The 14,315-nt window shown below is 44.2% G+C and overlaps 2 protein-coding genes across 7 annotated transcripts in view; both read left to right on the forward strand.

Annotated features, from left to right (window-relative positions):
- Positions 1-1,840, forward strand: part of enpp2 (ectonucleotide pyrophosphatase/phosphodiesterase 2) — a 28,046-nt gene extending 26,206 nt beyond the window's left edge. For all 5 annotated transcript variants that reach the window (XM_084557188.1, XM_084557191.1, XM_084557189.1 and 2 more), the window contains 2 exons: positions 371-524; positions 802-1,840. In XM_084557188.1, coding sequence (XP_084413314.1) covers positions 371-524; positions 802-972 — 325 coding nt within the window. In that variant the 3' untranslated portion in view covers positions 973-1,840. The remainder of the gene's footprint in view (positions 1-370; positions 525-801) is intronic.
- Positions 1,841-3,306: 1,466 nt separating this feature from the next.
- Positions 3,307-13,715, forward strand: LOC311497439 (uncharacterized protein). 2 transcript variants are annotated; one of them, XM_084557758.1, is made up of 8 exons: positions 3,307-3,530; positions 5,543-5,700; positions 6,388-7,069; positions 7,918-8,056; positions 8,313-8,521; positions 8,673-8,822; positions 8,967-9,169; positions 10,287-13,715. In XM_084557758.1, the coding sequence occupies exons 2-8, from the start codon at positions 5,656-5,658 to the stop codon at positions 11,463-11,465; spliced, it is 2,607 nt and encodes an 868-aa protein (XP_084413884.1). In that variant the 5' UTR covers positions 3,307-3,530; positions 5,543-5,655; the 3' UTR covers positions 11,466-13,715. The 2 variants fall into 2 exon arrangements, with proteins under 2 accessions (XP_084413884.1, XP_084413885.1); XM_084557759.1 differs by lacking the exon at positions 3,307-3,530 and having other exon boundaries at positions 5,373-5,700.
- Positions 13,716-14,315: the final 600 nt, after the last annotated feature.

Here is a 14,315-nt window from a genome sequence, read left to right on the forward strand (position 1 = left end):
CATTTGTCATGCCTCACTGCAAATTCAGCCTCTGTGCATCTGAACATACTTTTCACAGCTTTCTAATTATACCTAAGTGACTCAAAGCTAACAGCTGAACCATGTTTCTGATTATAGAAAGGTCACAACTTTATTTGATAGACATGTATCGGCTCCAGGCCTTCATCGGGGTCATCCCTGATTTCATCTTTACCTCTTTTCTCATCATTATTGTCATTGATGAAGACAGTATTGCTGGTGATGCAGTATCTTTTTGAACGTCTGTATTCTAAACATTAGAACGAGATGTTTGAAACAAGTGGGAAATGAAACCTGTTCCAACCGAAACCTAGCTGTAAAGTTGACTCTCCTTTCTTTGATCTCGCTGCAGGTATGCAAGTCGAACAATACCTGTCCCCACACACTACTTCGTTGTCCTGACCAGCTGCTTAGACTTCACACAGGCTGCAGATTCGTGCAGCGGCCCGCTCAGCAGCGCCGCGTTCATCCTTCCGCACAGACCCAGCAACGACGAGACCTGCAATGTAAGGAACATAGCACGTTTGAATGCGTCCACACTTTTACTTGTGATTTCCGAGGATCAGTCTGTCGTACAGATGAGCGGCACCAGGCCATGTGCTTTTATGACCATGGGTGTTTACAATCACAGGGTCAGGCGGCTGAGATTCCCTCATCAGTCCTGACTGCTCTTGAAGCGACTATGGTCAAATACAAGAGCTTTGGGCCTTTGTGTCTTTAAGACATTCTTAGTGTTTGACAGATTAGCCCATGCTAATGCTACGTGTCCCCTGCTCCACACAGAGCTCAGAGGACGAGTCCCGCTGGGTGGAGGACCTGATGAGGATGCACACAGCTCGAGTCAGGGACGTGGAGATCCTGACAGGCTTGGACCTGTACCGCAGGACTACACGGAGCTACGCAGAGATCCTCTCGCTCAAAACCTACATGCAGACCTACGAGAGCGAGATCTAATCTCCGACGGCTCCGTGCGCATTAATGTCACTGACATTTTCTACAACCGTGGTGGACGTATGTGGTACCAGGAAGAGATGCAGCCATCTCCTTTACACTGACCTGCACCGGCTGCTCTGCAGAATTCATGCTGTGGCCTTTGCTTTCATCTCATTCCTTTCATCAGTCTGTTTAGATACAGCTCTAACACCACTGAGCCACCAACTGTGGTACTGGCCACTTGAGTTTGTGTATTTAGCAGTAGGACAGGCGTTTTACAAGGTTTGCACTCTTGAGGCCAGATTTTTCAAAAGGTTAAGTGAGGCATGGACTCTATATACGAATATACACACTATACATTAATTATATCATATTCATATTTCCGGATGTTGTAATTTGCATCAGCTAGCATCATTAAACCAGGCTCTTCCATTAAGTCATGTAAACATATGAAACTATGGATGCTTGTTGTTCAAAGCTGGTTTCATTAAATAAATGATGTAATACATAAAAAATCATTAAAATAATTTCTAAAGAATTCAATTGTTAACATGCTAACAACACGTTCTCCTTAAGATGTAAAAAGTTTTCCTCATTAAGCTGTGTGTTTTCCTGGACAAAGAAAAAACAAAAAAAAGTTCATGGCATGGAATTCTAATGCAATGTCTTTGTGTGCGTGCAGAGTCTCCGTTGAATTCAAGATAGATTCTGTGTGTGTGTGTGTTTGTGTACGTGTGTGTGTTGTAATTTTGACTTGTGTGAAATAAAAATAATGTCAATGATTTATTAATGTTTTCCCTTGAAACATTTACCACCTGTGAGACTGACCTATTTATGCTCTGTGTACTTTTCACCACAATAAACAAGTGTTTTTACTAAATCAGGCTGCTTTAAGTCGTCCATTCAGCTGTACACGTCTAAGACTGAAAATTTAATAATTTGGGCACTCGCTTTTATTGAAGTTGAATCAACGGGGAGTGTGTAGAGGTGGTTCAGACCTATAAGTACCCGGGTCTACATCTGGATCACAAACTGGACTGGTTGTCTAACATAGACTCAGTATACGAGCCGTTTAATATCTATCGAGAGCTGCTGGGCATGTTCTACCAGACTATCATTGCCAGTGTCCTTTTCTATGCTGTGGTGTCCTGGGGAGGCAGCACTAAGAAGATGGACACCTCATGGCTGGACAAACTGATCCAGAAGGAGGGCTCTGTGGTAGGGACAGAGCTTGGAGTCCATGACATCAGTGGCAGATGAAAGGACCTTGAACAAAATCGGGTCCATCATGAACAATGTCCACCACCCTCTACACCACACCATAGTCAGGAAGAGAAGCTCATCCAGTGACAGGTTGCCAGTATTTTCCGATTCAGAAATGTTTCAAGTCAATGCAATGAGATTCAGGTGTCATTCAGTGCCCTGTTTTGTTTGAAAGACAGGTGTCAAATATACGGCCCAGAGGGTCTAATCTGGCCGCATCATGAATTTGCAAAGTGCAAAAATTACATTAAAAATGACTGCTATTCCTAATTTGTCCACCATTTTAGAAAGAGAAGTGGAAAGAACACAACACTGTGATTGTGGAATAGATAGATAGATAGATAGATAGATAGATAGATAGATAGATAGATAGAACTCTAACCCTAACCCCCAAATACCCAAAACCCAAAAAAGATTAATAAATAAATGTGTTTGTACATGGTTTGTTATTGCATGTAAAGAGAAAAACAGACTGCACATTCTTATTGCCCCCGTCCTACAGTCCCTTCTTCTTTTTGTCCTCCTCCCCTCCAAGTGAGTGGTTAAACAATTTCATAGTACGGGGGACAAAGGAGTTCTTCAGTTCTTTGGTCCTGCGCTTTGGGAGGAGCAGCCCCTCTCGCTGAAGATGCTTCTCTGGCTGCTGATGGCAGTGTGCAGAGGCTGGCTGGCATTGTCCAGGATACCCAGAAGTTTGTCCAGTGTTCTCCTCTCTGCTACGGTCGCCAGCGGGTCCAGCCTCGTGCCTAAACAGCAGACAGCAATGTGCCCAAATTGCAAGAAATGTAATTTTTTTAAAAGGATATTCTATTAAATGTAATTATTCTGGAGTTGTTGTTACTTACTATTCTGGTATGTTACTGGTCCGGCCCGCTTGAGATCAAATTTGTGATCCACCCCCACCCCCACCCCAATGAGTTTGACGCCCCTGGTTTAATCATGAATTTGTCCCACTCCAGTCCTGTTGATGGCGGAAATGCACCTTGAAGCGAATTTGCCAACCGCCATTAAAAACAGAAGAAGAAGAAGAAGTAAAAGATGCAGAAACAGAAGAAGAAGAAGAAGCAGCAGCACCAGCAGCAGAAGTAGAAGAAGAGACCGGGGCTGGGCTTATAGTTCGGTAACGGTTGCTCGGATGACTGCAGTGGCGCTTCCTCCTTGCGCCAAACACAGCGCCAGGTGCCGGGACTGACGGTGCACATGGATGGCTTATGTGAATATCGTTTCACGGCGTGTTAGGAGGCGTGAGTGGGCCCATGTGTGATTCCCTCAGTTAGCCGTCGAGCCGTTGATACAGGCCGGTAATCTTACTTAAGGTGGGTGATTTATTTATTTTTTGTTTTTCTTTAAGGAAAAATAATAATAATAATAATAAATAATTAGGACTAATATTAATACACGTCCTATGCTATGTGCTACCACTGCATAAACGTATTACACTTAACGGTTTTCATGCTGATTGTACAAGGTTCCCGTTAATCCCTCTAATGATATCTAGCACATCTATCTAAATGTTATAAAAGGGGCTCGGACGATATATATAGGTGATAATAATGCATGGGTAGGTGGATTGAAATTCATTCATTTCAAAAAAAAAAAAAAAATATATATATATGATAGGAATTAAATGTAAAATTAATTTTGTCCTCGTGGATGCACATCGCAGACTGTGGGAGGATGGTATCAGTAACCCTGCAATATTACTACAAATAGCATTGACGATCATTCTTTATTATTATTATTATTATTATTATTATTATTTAGTTTCTCATCAGCTTCCCTGCTCCATTGAATTAGTTTGATTGTGTACTCTCCATGCCTCATTATAAGAGAAAAAAAAAATACTAGGCTTAGTTGCAAGCAGAGGTGTCAAATATATGGTCCCTGGGCCAAAACTCAAAACGCCAGAGGCTCCAATGTGGCCCCCGTGGGAGAAATTTGCACAGGAAGATGAGCAGCAGGAGGAGGAGGAGGAGGAGAAGAAGAAGAAGAAGAGAGAGGGAGAGCGATGAGGATCAGGGCAAGAAGGAGGAGGAAAAGAAGAATGAAGGAGGAATGAGGCCAAGGAGAAGTAGATGTGGAAGGAGGGGGAGATGAAAATGAGAAAGAAGGAGGAGGAGGAGAAGATGATGAAAGGAGGAAGAATGAAATGAAGGGGGGAGGAATAGGTTGAGAGGGAGAAGTAGGAGGAGGAGTAGAAGAAGAAGAAGAAGAGGGAGGGCGATGAGGATTAGGGCAAGAAGGAGATGAAGGAGGAGGAAAAGAAGAATGAAGGAGGAATGAGGCCAAAGAGAAGTAGATGTGGAAGGAGGGGGGAGATGAAAATGAGAAAGAAGGAAAAGGGAGGAGGAGGAGGAGGAGAAGATGAAGGGGGGAGGAATAGGATGAGAGGGAGAAGTAGAGATGGAGGAGGAGGAGAAGAACAAGAAGCCCTGCGGGATGAATTTGAAAGGTGCGAAAATAACATGGAAGACATTAACATGGCACCTGTTCCTAATTTGACCACTAATCCGTGGTGTTATGCTTCTGCGTCAATTTGACACCGTAGCCACGGCAACAGCCAAGACCCTACGTAGACCCTAACGCCGTAGCCTGACGTGCACCTCCCCAGAAATGTAACTACGCGACGCAGACCACAGTAGCTGTGATTGGTCCGCTTGGTAGCAGCGTGTTTCCGCTTTAGTATTTCCGGCTGCTTCTCCATCTCTGCAATTTTCAAATTGGTTGTTTTGGATCAACAAAGATGGAACACGTCGAGGAAAGGTTAACTGAGGAGGTTTGAAGATACATTTGTATCTTTGGGGAAATTTTCAGTCGCCATTGTTGAAAGTGAAGCAGGAAGTAAAACATAAATAAATCCGACTGGCAGAAAGATACAGAGCGCCGACGAGTGTTTGGGTGGTGTTTTTACAGAGCGAGCCAGACTGACGAGCGCACAAGTATAAATGGCTCGCGCCGACGTAGGCTACGTGAGTAGGTTATGGCGTCTGTGTCCCGCAGAGGCATGAACCGAGCCGAGCCTACTTAGCTTTTAGTCAGTGGGCTGCAACCAAGGAGCTAATTGATGGATTTAGTTTGAATTGGGCTTCACAGTTTGCTTGCAGTACATGTATAAGTAGTTAATAGAAACAAAAGTACTAAAAGGATGAGCACCCCTAAAAGTCTTGTTTCAGACTCACCCAGTATTATGGCATAAGCTGCACCTAAGCCAATGCCTATTCCTGCAGATGGCAGGCCCACAAAGAGGCAGCTTCATTGGTCAGTATTGTATAAGATAATTGTTGGTTCATTTCCTATAAATGTTTCTCTCTTTTCTCTTCTTCTCCAGGCCCAAGCTGTGGAACTGACATTTCAACATCTGTTTTGAAAACAAATAGAGCCCGAGGCAAACGAAAGAAGCTCCATAATTCATGTGCCCTTTCGTTTTGTGCCCTGAGCAAGATGAGTACAGACAGACCCAAACGGAATATCATCAAGAAAAAATATGTAAGTGGAAATTCTTTTGTTATTGAGGTGTCTGCGTGTCATAAAAAAAATGTTTGTGGTTTACAGGGGATGGGACCAGAGAAGATGTAAAGAAATATTTTGACATATGCGTATTGCATACACAGTAGGCACAGACAAAGGCAAACAAACAACAACAATTACTTCTACTATTTCCACGTGGTGTATTTGGATCCAGATCAGTCTGGGGCCGCTCCAAGACTGGAAAGCATTGAGGGGGAGTTGGGCCAGGCCACTATCTGATTTAGTTCCCGACAACCTACAACATCTAGACTGACAGCTCCCTAATAAACGGGGCTCCCTCCTCAGAAGGCAGTGATGGCTCAGGCCTCACCAGAGGAAGCTCAGATTCATGAAATGTTAATGTTAAAAAACAATTAAACAAAATACAAGACTGTGACTCCAGAGCTCTATGCATTATTGGTGTATAGCTTAAATGAAAAATAAAAAGAAGAAGTATATTTTGCTGCAAGAAAATTGACGAAAGTGCAGTGAATTGCAAGAAAAGAAAAAGGCTCAAAGTCCTTCTTTTACACATCCACAAACCTGGCCATTCACTGCATAAAGTGAAGATTTTTGTCTTTGCATTTGTCTGTAACTTCTGCAACTGTTTGCCAAAAAGTCTACGTCGCTGGTAATTTAAAGCTGGTTGTCTTTGTGTTTCCGCAGGACATCAGCGACGTGATGCCGTGGCGCGAAGAGCGTCTGATCCGGAAAGTTCTTTTCCTCTCCCTCAGGGAATTCAGAGACAAGCACCGCGCCACGCACCAACACTCGCACATCCACAAGCGCGCACGCAAGCGCTCGTCAAAGAACGTACTCTTGCACGATCCACAAAAGACACGCACACAGAAGAACGCAAGAAAGCATGTGCACACGCAACAACATAGAGTCAAGTGCAGACCGCCGAACGCACACATACAGAAGAACCTACATGCTGCACAAAACATGCACATCTCAGAACACCTACGCCCTCACGAGAGCACAAAAAAACAACAGAAGATTGACGTACCTCAGGCCTCGCACTCGCCAAAAAGCAAGTGTTCCCACACGCTACAGAACACACAGACACCATCAAAAATGTCTGCAGGGAAAGAGAAGCATGCGCCCCTTCAACAGTCATATATGCTACAGAAGAGTTCTTTATCAAACAGGACACTACGCTCACACAAAACGCAAAATACGCAGTCACCGGTGGACTCGAAATACGCAGAGACTGCGAAACACACATATACCACCAGGCACAAACACTCGGTAAAAAGCACCCACACACCTGAGAACACGCAGACGCTGCTGAACTCTACCGCCCGAGCCAGGACTCTGAGGTCACGCTCTACCACAGGCCTTAATGGTCAGTGCCATGAATTCTCTTCTTCTTTCTTAGCTCTGGTTGTGCTGTTAGTCATTCAGTAGTGCTGCCACTACTGTGGATTTCCATTAATGTTGATGAGCACACTAACATGAGTACGGATGTATAAAGTCAGTCAGACTGAAAATGGGCAAACGGGAAACGGTTCAGCTAAGGTTGAAGCAGAAACTGTTAAAAAGCTTTGAGGTTTATATCGTAGTTTTGAATTATTAGTTTCTTCTATTTCATCTTAGCAAGATTGCAAAGTTTTAATGCCAGCCTGATTGTGTAGGTCTCCCTTGTGCCTCCCTTGTGCAGCTGTACACCAATCAGCCATAACATTAAAACCACTGACAGGAGAAGTGAATAACATTGACCATCTCGTGATAATTCAGTGTTCTGCTGCGTAACTTTTGGACCTGGCATTCATTGGTGTGGATGTTACTTAGACATGTAGCACCCACCTAGACCAGACCAGGCACCCCCACCCCATAGCAATGACACTCCTTGATGGCGGCAGCCTGACGCAGGCACACACAAAAAAAAACATGAAGAACATCACAAGGTGTTGACCTGGCCTCCAAATTCACTAGATCCCAAACTGAGCAGGCCCCTCCCCTCAACCCATAGGACCCAAAGGCCCCCCACTAACAGCATTCTGTTGCCAGACACCACAGGACACCCTCAGAAGGCCCATGTCCATTCTTTGATGAGTCACAACTGTTTTGGAGGCCCAAGGGAGACCTACACAATATTAGGAAGGCTGTCATAATGTTATGGCTGATTGGTGTAAGTCATTTCACATTAACAGAACTGCTTAATGTAATAATTTTGCTAACTGTTCTGTTAAGGCTCTCTGGTTAACGGCATCAGCCGGTGTCGGCCCCTTCTGCCGACCAGTCCGAGCTGGAACTGGTCCTTACAAACGCGCCCTCAACGGCGCCATCCTGCCAGCATTCACCGTGACAAGAGTGAGCCCGCGAACAAGAGGTAGGCTCTGGTGTGTTTTGTTTGTGTGCATGACTGGCCTGTAAATGGTATACCATGCTCCTTCTGTCACCACGCTCTCTAAGATGATAGGTGGTGCAGTGATTGTGACCTGCTCGTCACTGAGTTGCACAGTCGAGGGCCTTGTACGACACCACAGTGGTGATGATGGAGGTTGAATCAACACCCCTGTTTCGGCAAAAAAAAAAACAACCTTAAGGAGCGTAAGATTTATTCCAGGACCATTGTATTTGGCTAGATCAACACCAGTCTGTGTGTGCGTGTGTGCATGCAGACCACGTCTGCAAGCGCAGCGGAAGTTTGCCCAGTCCCCTGCCAGCTCTCCTGGACCAACAGTTTTGATGTCATCAGCACAAGGAAACCACACCCACAACCTGGCTGTAGTCACCTGTCTCACCAGACGACGGCCCAAGACGGAGGACTTCTTGTCTTTTCTCTGCTTGAGAGGTAGGCCTGCAGCCTCAAGTAGACCCAGGGAACAATTTTGGGGGTTAGGTGCTTGCTCAAGGTGCCACAGCCATTGACATGGGGGGGACCCTTTGGTCCCGAGCTGTTTGTAGGAATTGGAAAGTCAATAACATTTTCTCTTTCATTTCAGGTTCAGCAGCGTTGCCACGTAACATGGCTTTCTTAGCGGGTAAACAAGAGGACAAACCAGCTGACTGTCAGCATCTTACTTCCTGGCTTTCCACCAATCACAAGGCTGCAGAAGCGGGGAGGAACTTTAGCATGTTCAGTAGAACAACAGGTACTCCTAGGAGCCAGGGGGTGTTTGACCCATTAAATCTTTTATGTCTTTTTTTCATATTTATGTAAGTTATTTTTGTTCAAATCAATCATGACTGGTGAATGTGTCATCTCAACGAACGCATATCTTTTTACTGTCCTGCAGTGAAGCAAGATTCTAGGTCTTTGAGGTCTGCAGGCTCAGCAGTGGTCGGTTCCTTCTGCCCTCTGACAGTGAAAGCACAGAGGAGCAGGGAGAGGACGGAAGGAGTGGAGAAACTGCAGAAAAGGAAGAGAGAGGGAATGGAGGAGGACAGGAAAGAGGGAGCTGAGAGACACCTCCTGAGACCACGTCAGCTCTCCCTACAGGTAAGGGTTAACAATACCTGATTTTCCACCTACATTTGCCTGAAAGGTGTCTAGATGTATCATCGTAAATATGATGATTGACTATTGATAGATATACAGCTCAGCTGATTGTAGGACTGATATAAATAATATAAAATATACGGCCCATGGACCAAAACCGGGCCCCCCAGAGAGTCCGATCTGGTCTGCGAGATGAATTTACAAAATACGAAAATGCCCAAGAAGACAATAACTGGCTGGAGCCTGGAGCGTATCTCTAGCTGCTGTCATTGGGCGAGAGGCGGGGGACACCCTGGACAGGTTGCCAGTGTGTCACGGGACGGCTCTTGTAGCTTTAGCTACGAAAGTAACTGCTAATCCTAGTTTGTCCACTAGGGGTCGCACTGTTTTAGTTAGAGTTGTGGACATAACACAACACTGAGACACATTGTCATTGGCAATAATTAATATTAACTGGGGTGATTGTTAATTATTACAATTTGTAAAATGTATTAATTACTATCAACAATTGCGGGGCATTAGTAGGTTTATAAACATATTTTTTACTGTCAATTTACAAATCCAATTAACAATTCAATTATAACTATTACTAATATTACCACATCAGAGGTTGAAGCATTCAGGAGTTCTGCGTAATAGAGGTGGGCAACAATCACTCTTGTACAATATTAAAGAGACCAGCTTATATATTTAAAACATTTATTCAAATATAGTAGATATGAAGAACAAAAGGTGATTAGAACAAAACATTTCTGGAGTCAGAGATCGGCGTATATTGCTCCGTTATTTGGCGATCACATCTGTCGTTATGAGCCAGCTAGGGAGTTGCAGTTTTATCCATGCTTTGTTCTGACGATGCAGGTTGAAGGAAGCTCCTTTGTTTGCTCCTTCATAACTGCTAGCAGCTGTTTATGCTCAGTGGTTGTCTGTCTCTCTGTGTTAGCCCTGCGATAGACTGGCGACCTGTCCCGGGTGTACCCCGCCTCTCGCCCAATGACAGTTGGGATAGGCTCCAGCCCACCTGCAACCCCTCACAGGACAAGCGGTTACAGAAGATGAATGAATAAAGTATTTAACAACATAAATTTTAATATAACCTTTTATTTTTCTGGTCCAGGTTGCCATGGTGACTAGAATCACTGAACAAAGAGCTGCCTGTGTCAGTTCAGTCACACCATTAAAGCCTAGGATCGGTGTTGGCAGGCTGTGCACGAGACCCAGCACTGCCTGTAAACCAGGACGCCACCCCCAAAGGAGACCCCCTCAAGAAACCAGCAACAAACTCTGCCACCCGCCTCAGAAACGGCACATTTCTCTCGACCACCAATCCGCCTCTAGCTTCTATAGCAGCTCCAAGACCCACAACAGCCTCCAGAACCTGGGAAGAAATTCACGCCAGCCTCAGACTCGATTACCAGCGACTAACGGCTCATTTGTGAGACGCCTAAATGATAATCCCGGGGCCCAGAGGCTGTCTAGAAGGAGGAGAGGCCTCCCACCAGACGTCAGCCCGACTCTTGGAAGTCAGGGTCTTTTGGACAACAACAACACATCAAAAAGTTACAGGACATTGCAGTACAAAGATGGTCGTGGCTTATTGGAGAGCCATATTGGTGAGACCCCACAAAATGAGGGAGACCGTGATGAAGATGTTGGAAAAGAATATGTGGATAACTCCGCTGTTGGCCATGATACAGAACTTATAGAAGGCGGCTGTGCTGAGGAGGTGAAACTAGAGGGAGAAACTTGTAATAGTGAAGACCTGCAGCACAACGTCAGTGTAGGAAAGTTAAATTTAGCAAGCGAGGCGGTTCTAGATCCCTCTCAAGAAACGTTAAGCTTTTCTAAGGTCATTACCAACTATGACATCACACCTGTCAGTGAGGTCATATGCAAACACGTGAGACAAAAAACACTAAACAAGAAACAGACCAGTGCAATCTCAAAGCCAGTTACCAGGACTGTTGATTTTAGGCCCGTTGCCAGAGCTGCTAGGAGTTGCGTAACTATCAACTCACCTGCATCTGTACACACTGACCCACCTGCCAAACGCACTGCTAAGGGCACAAACAAAGGCAAGGACGTTACAAAGTGGACTTCAGCGTCGACCGGTCCCTCCGTCCGTAATTCTAAAGGTGCGGCAAAAAAATCTTCCAAGGGTACCACAGAGGACAGTGCACCTGGCAGTAGCTACCGCAGCGCTTCCAAGGGCTCTACGAAGGGTCTTACCCACGCCCAGTCTTCTACCTCAGCTGTCAAGACCAGGTCTAGCCCCAGGATCACGCTGAAGCGTTGATGCCGACACAGATATTTTATGTTGAAAACACTAAAATACTTTTAATCAGAAGAAATGCACGATGAGTTTTCAGTAAGTCATCTCAAAAAAAAAGTTGTCGTACTGCACACCAGTCAGCCACAACATTATGACCACTGACAGGAGAAGTAAATATCACTGGACCTGGCATTCATTCATGTGGATGTTACTTAGACATGTGGCACCCACCGAGACCAGACCAGGCACCTCCACCCCATAGCAATGACACTCCTTGATGGCAGCAGCCATCACCAGCAGGATGCAGCCTGACACAGGCACACACACAAAAACACTTTGGGAACAACTCATGAAGAACAGCACAAGGTGTTGACCTGGCCTCCAAATTCACTAGATCCCAAACTGATCAAGTATCTGTGGGATGATCCACAGAGGTCCCTCCTCTCAACCCATAGGACCCAAAGGCTCACCCTCAGAAGGCCCATGTCCATTCTCTGATGAGTCTGTTTTGGAGGCACAAGGAAGACCTACACAATATTAGGAAGGTGGTCATAATGTTATGCCTGATCGGTGGATGTACCGATCCACAGTGTCATTATTATGGTACTGTTTTGCAAGAGGTGAAAATACAATAAATAGGAGCAGGTTTCAGGCTCTGGGTTCTGTGAAGCGTCTTGAGACTATTTTAATTGTTTTTGACGTTTTTTAAATAAAATAATATTGAACAATCTGTTCAAGGGTCTGATGACTGATAACATGAAAAAAGGTCCTTTTGGATCCTCACCTTGATTGAAGGTTGATTTGAATATGTTAAAAATATTCAAATCCATTTTAAAACAATGCTTTTATGAACAAAACTAAACTTCCTTGAGATAATCATCTGTCTTGCCCATGCTGTCAGTTAAAAGTTCCCTCTCTAAATGTATTTTATTTTGAAAGGTATCCGTACAGAGCCAGGGCTGCAGGTGTTTTTGCATGCACTGAATTCACAAGGAGCCAAACTGCCTTCACCACACTACGAAGGACTTCCAAGGCCACCGGTGTGTTCAATGGACAAAATGTGAAGTATAACAAAAGTGATGGGTTTTATTTACTAACTTATTTATTTATTTTTTCCTCGACCACTGACATTTGCAATGCTTGTACTGTACCGAAAGTTTTTGTTCCTGCTTCGCTCATGTATTAAAAGGGAGGGGACTACGTGAAATCTGTTTTCATAGTTAAAATTTCCTAATGATGATGTCCTGATTCATATGAGGATACTAGTGAGAGGTGGAGAGACAAACAACCCGTTCTGCCTTCACGCACACACTTACGGCCAATTCACTATTTAACCTGCGTGCATGTGGACTGTGGGAGGAAGCCAGAGCACTCTTAAGAAAATGCCATGCAGACACCAATGGAAAGAAATCTGAATCAAGATAGCAGTTTGGATGGAAATGAGGGGCTTGTACTCAGGAAAAGACAAAGTGTCAGTAGCAGACGCAGAAGAAACGTGTTCTACGATTATTTATTTAATCATTTTATTTGATTATATATTTACTTGCACACACTCATGAGGGAGGAAACATTTGGGAGTGGAGACAAAGTACGTGGAGTGAAAGAAGCTAAATGGCTGAACTCAGACAAGAACGGCCTGATTGAGTCCAGCTCACCAGCTGCAGAGACGGTCTCTCCGTCCAACTTGAAGCGCTGTGCTGATCGATCATCTCCAACACCTCGCTGGAAACCTGTAACGTGCCAGCCTGCTTCCAATACGTCCATCACTCCTACAAACAAGATACCAAGCATCAAAAAGCTACAGACCTGTCGTCCTGACCTCTGTCTCAGTGGAGTCTTTTGAGCACCTTGTTCTGTCTCACCTCAAATCCACCACTAGCCCTTTTCTGGATCCCCTGCAGTTACCCTGCCGACAGACGGGTCTTCCGTTTGTTTAGTTGTGTTTTGTTGTTTTTTTTGTACTGACCACATACTTTGTTAGGGTCTATGAATGTACATTTGTTAAGCTGTGTTTCTTGCGCTGTAATGACAGTAATGCTACTCACCATCCATATCCCTGCGGTTTAAAATAAAACGGCACTTTGTTATTTCTATAAGTCTGTTTATTACCGACGCATTAGTGAGCAAAATGGGAATTGTCAGCTTTAATTTGATAGCATTCACATCCACAATGGAACAAAAGTATAAGAATTACAGTTTTTGACTTTTTTCTCCAAAAGTGGATAAATTAATATTCCTTAAAAACTGGATAAACCTAATTGCAACTGTATTGTTATCCGTTTCTTGCTTTTTCTGCCTATACTTTTGTTTAAAGCAGGTGAAGAGCATGTTTGCTTGGGTTGGGATCAGACAATTGGCTTGGCCTAATCTAATCTGGTCGTCCCATTCTTGACGTTTATCAGTCTGTACTTGATCTTGAGTCTTTTTTGTTTTCTTCATATCAGACCTGGACAGTTATTATGCCATCCTCCTATCATGTTCTTCACTTTTTTTCCCAACTTTGTTTAGAGTAAAAGTAACTTACATTAGCAAGATCTTACTCACCGTTTGAATGCACACATTAATCACCCGAGAAACACATCAGCATGTGACAGAGACTAGAGGCAACATTTGTGCTACCACTTACTGCTCCAGCTACACTTCCACCTACAGGAGAAGATTGTTTAGATATTTATCCAACTATGATCTTATTTTCTGCATCGATGGATGTCAACTCCATTAAAAATGGAGCCTCATGACATAGTCAATGATAGACCAATGACTGTACCAAGTAATTCCATACAGTGCAGGAAAAAAGGTGAATCTCAGTGCCATGGATGAGTCAGTTTTATGTATACATAATGTGTAGATAAAAATTCATGAATATCATGAGTA

The sequence above is a fragment of the Chelon labrosus genome, assembly GCF_963514085.1.
Source record: "Chelon labrosus genome assembly, chromosome: 12".
Classification (NCBI taxonomy): Eukaryota; Metazoa; Chordata; class Actinopteri; order Mugiliformes; family Mugilidae; genus Chelon; species Chelon labrosus.

Coding starts and splice junctions, on each gene's coding strand:
- LOC311497439 (XM_084557758.1), top strand. CDS start 5,656: ATGAGTACAGACAGACCCAAACGGAATATCATCAAGAAAAAATAT. Junction 5,701..6,387: donor ATATCATCAAGAAAAAATAT/GTAAGTGGAAAT, acceptor GTGTTTCCGCAG/GACATCAGCGACGTGATGCC. Junction 8,057..8,312: donor AGTGAGCCCGCGAACAAGAG/GTAGGCTCTGGT, acceptor GTATTTGGCTAG/ATCAACACCAGTCTGTGTGT.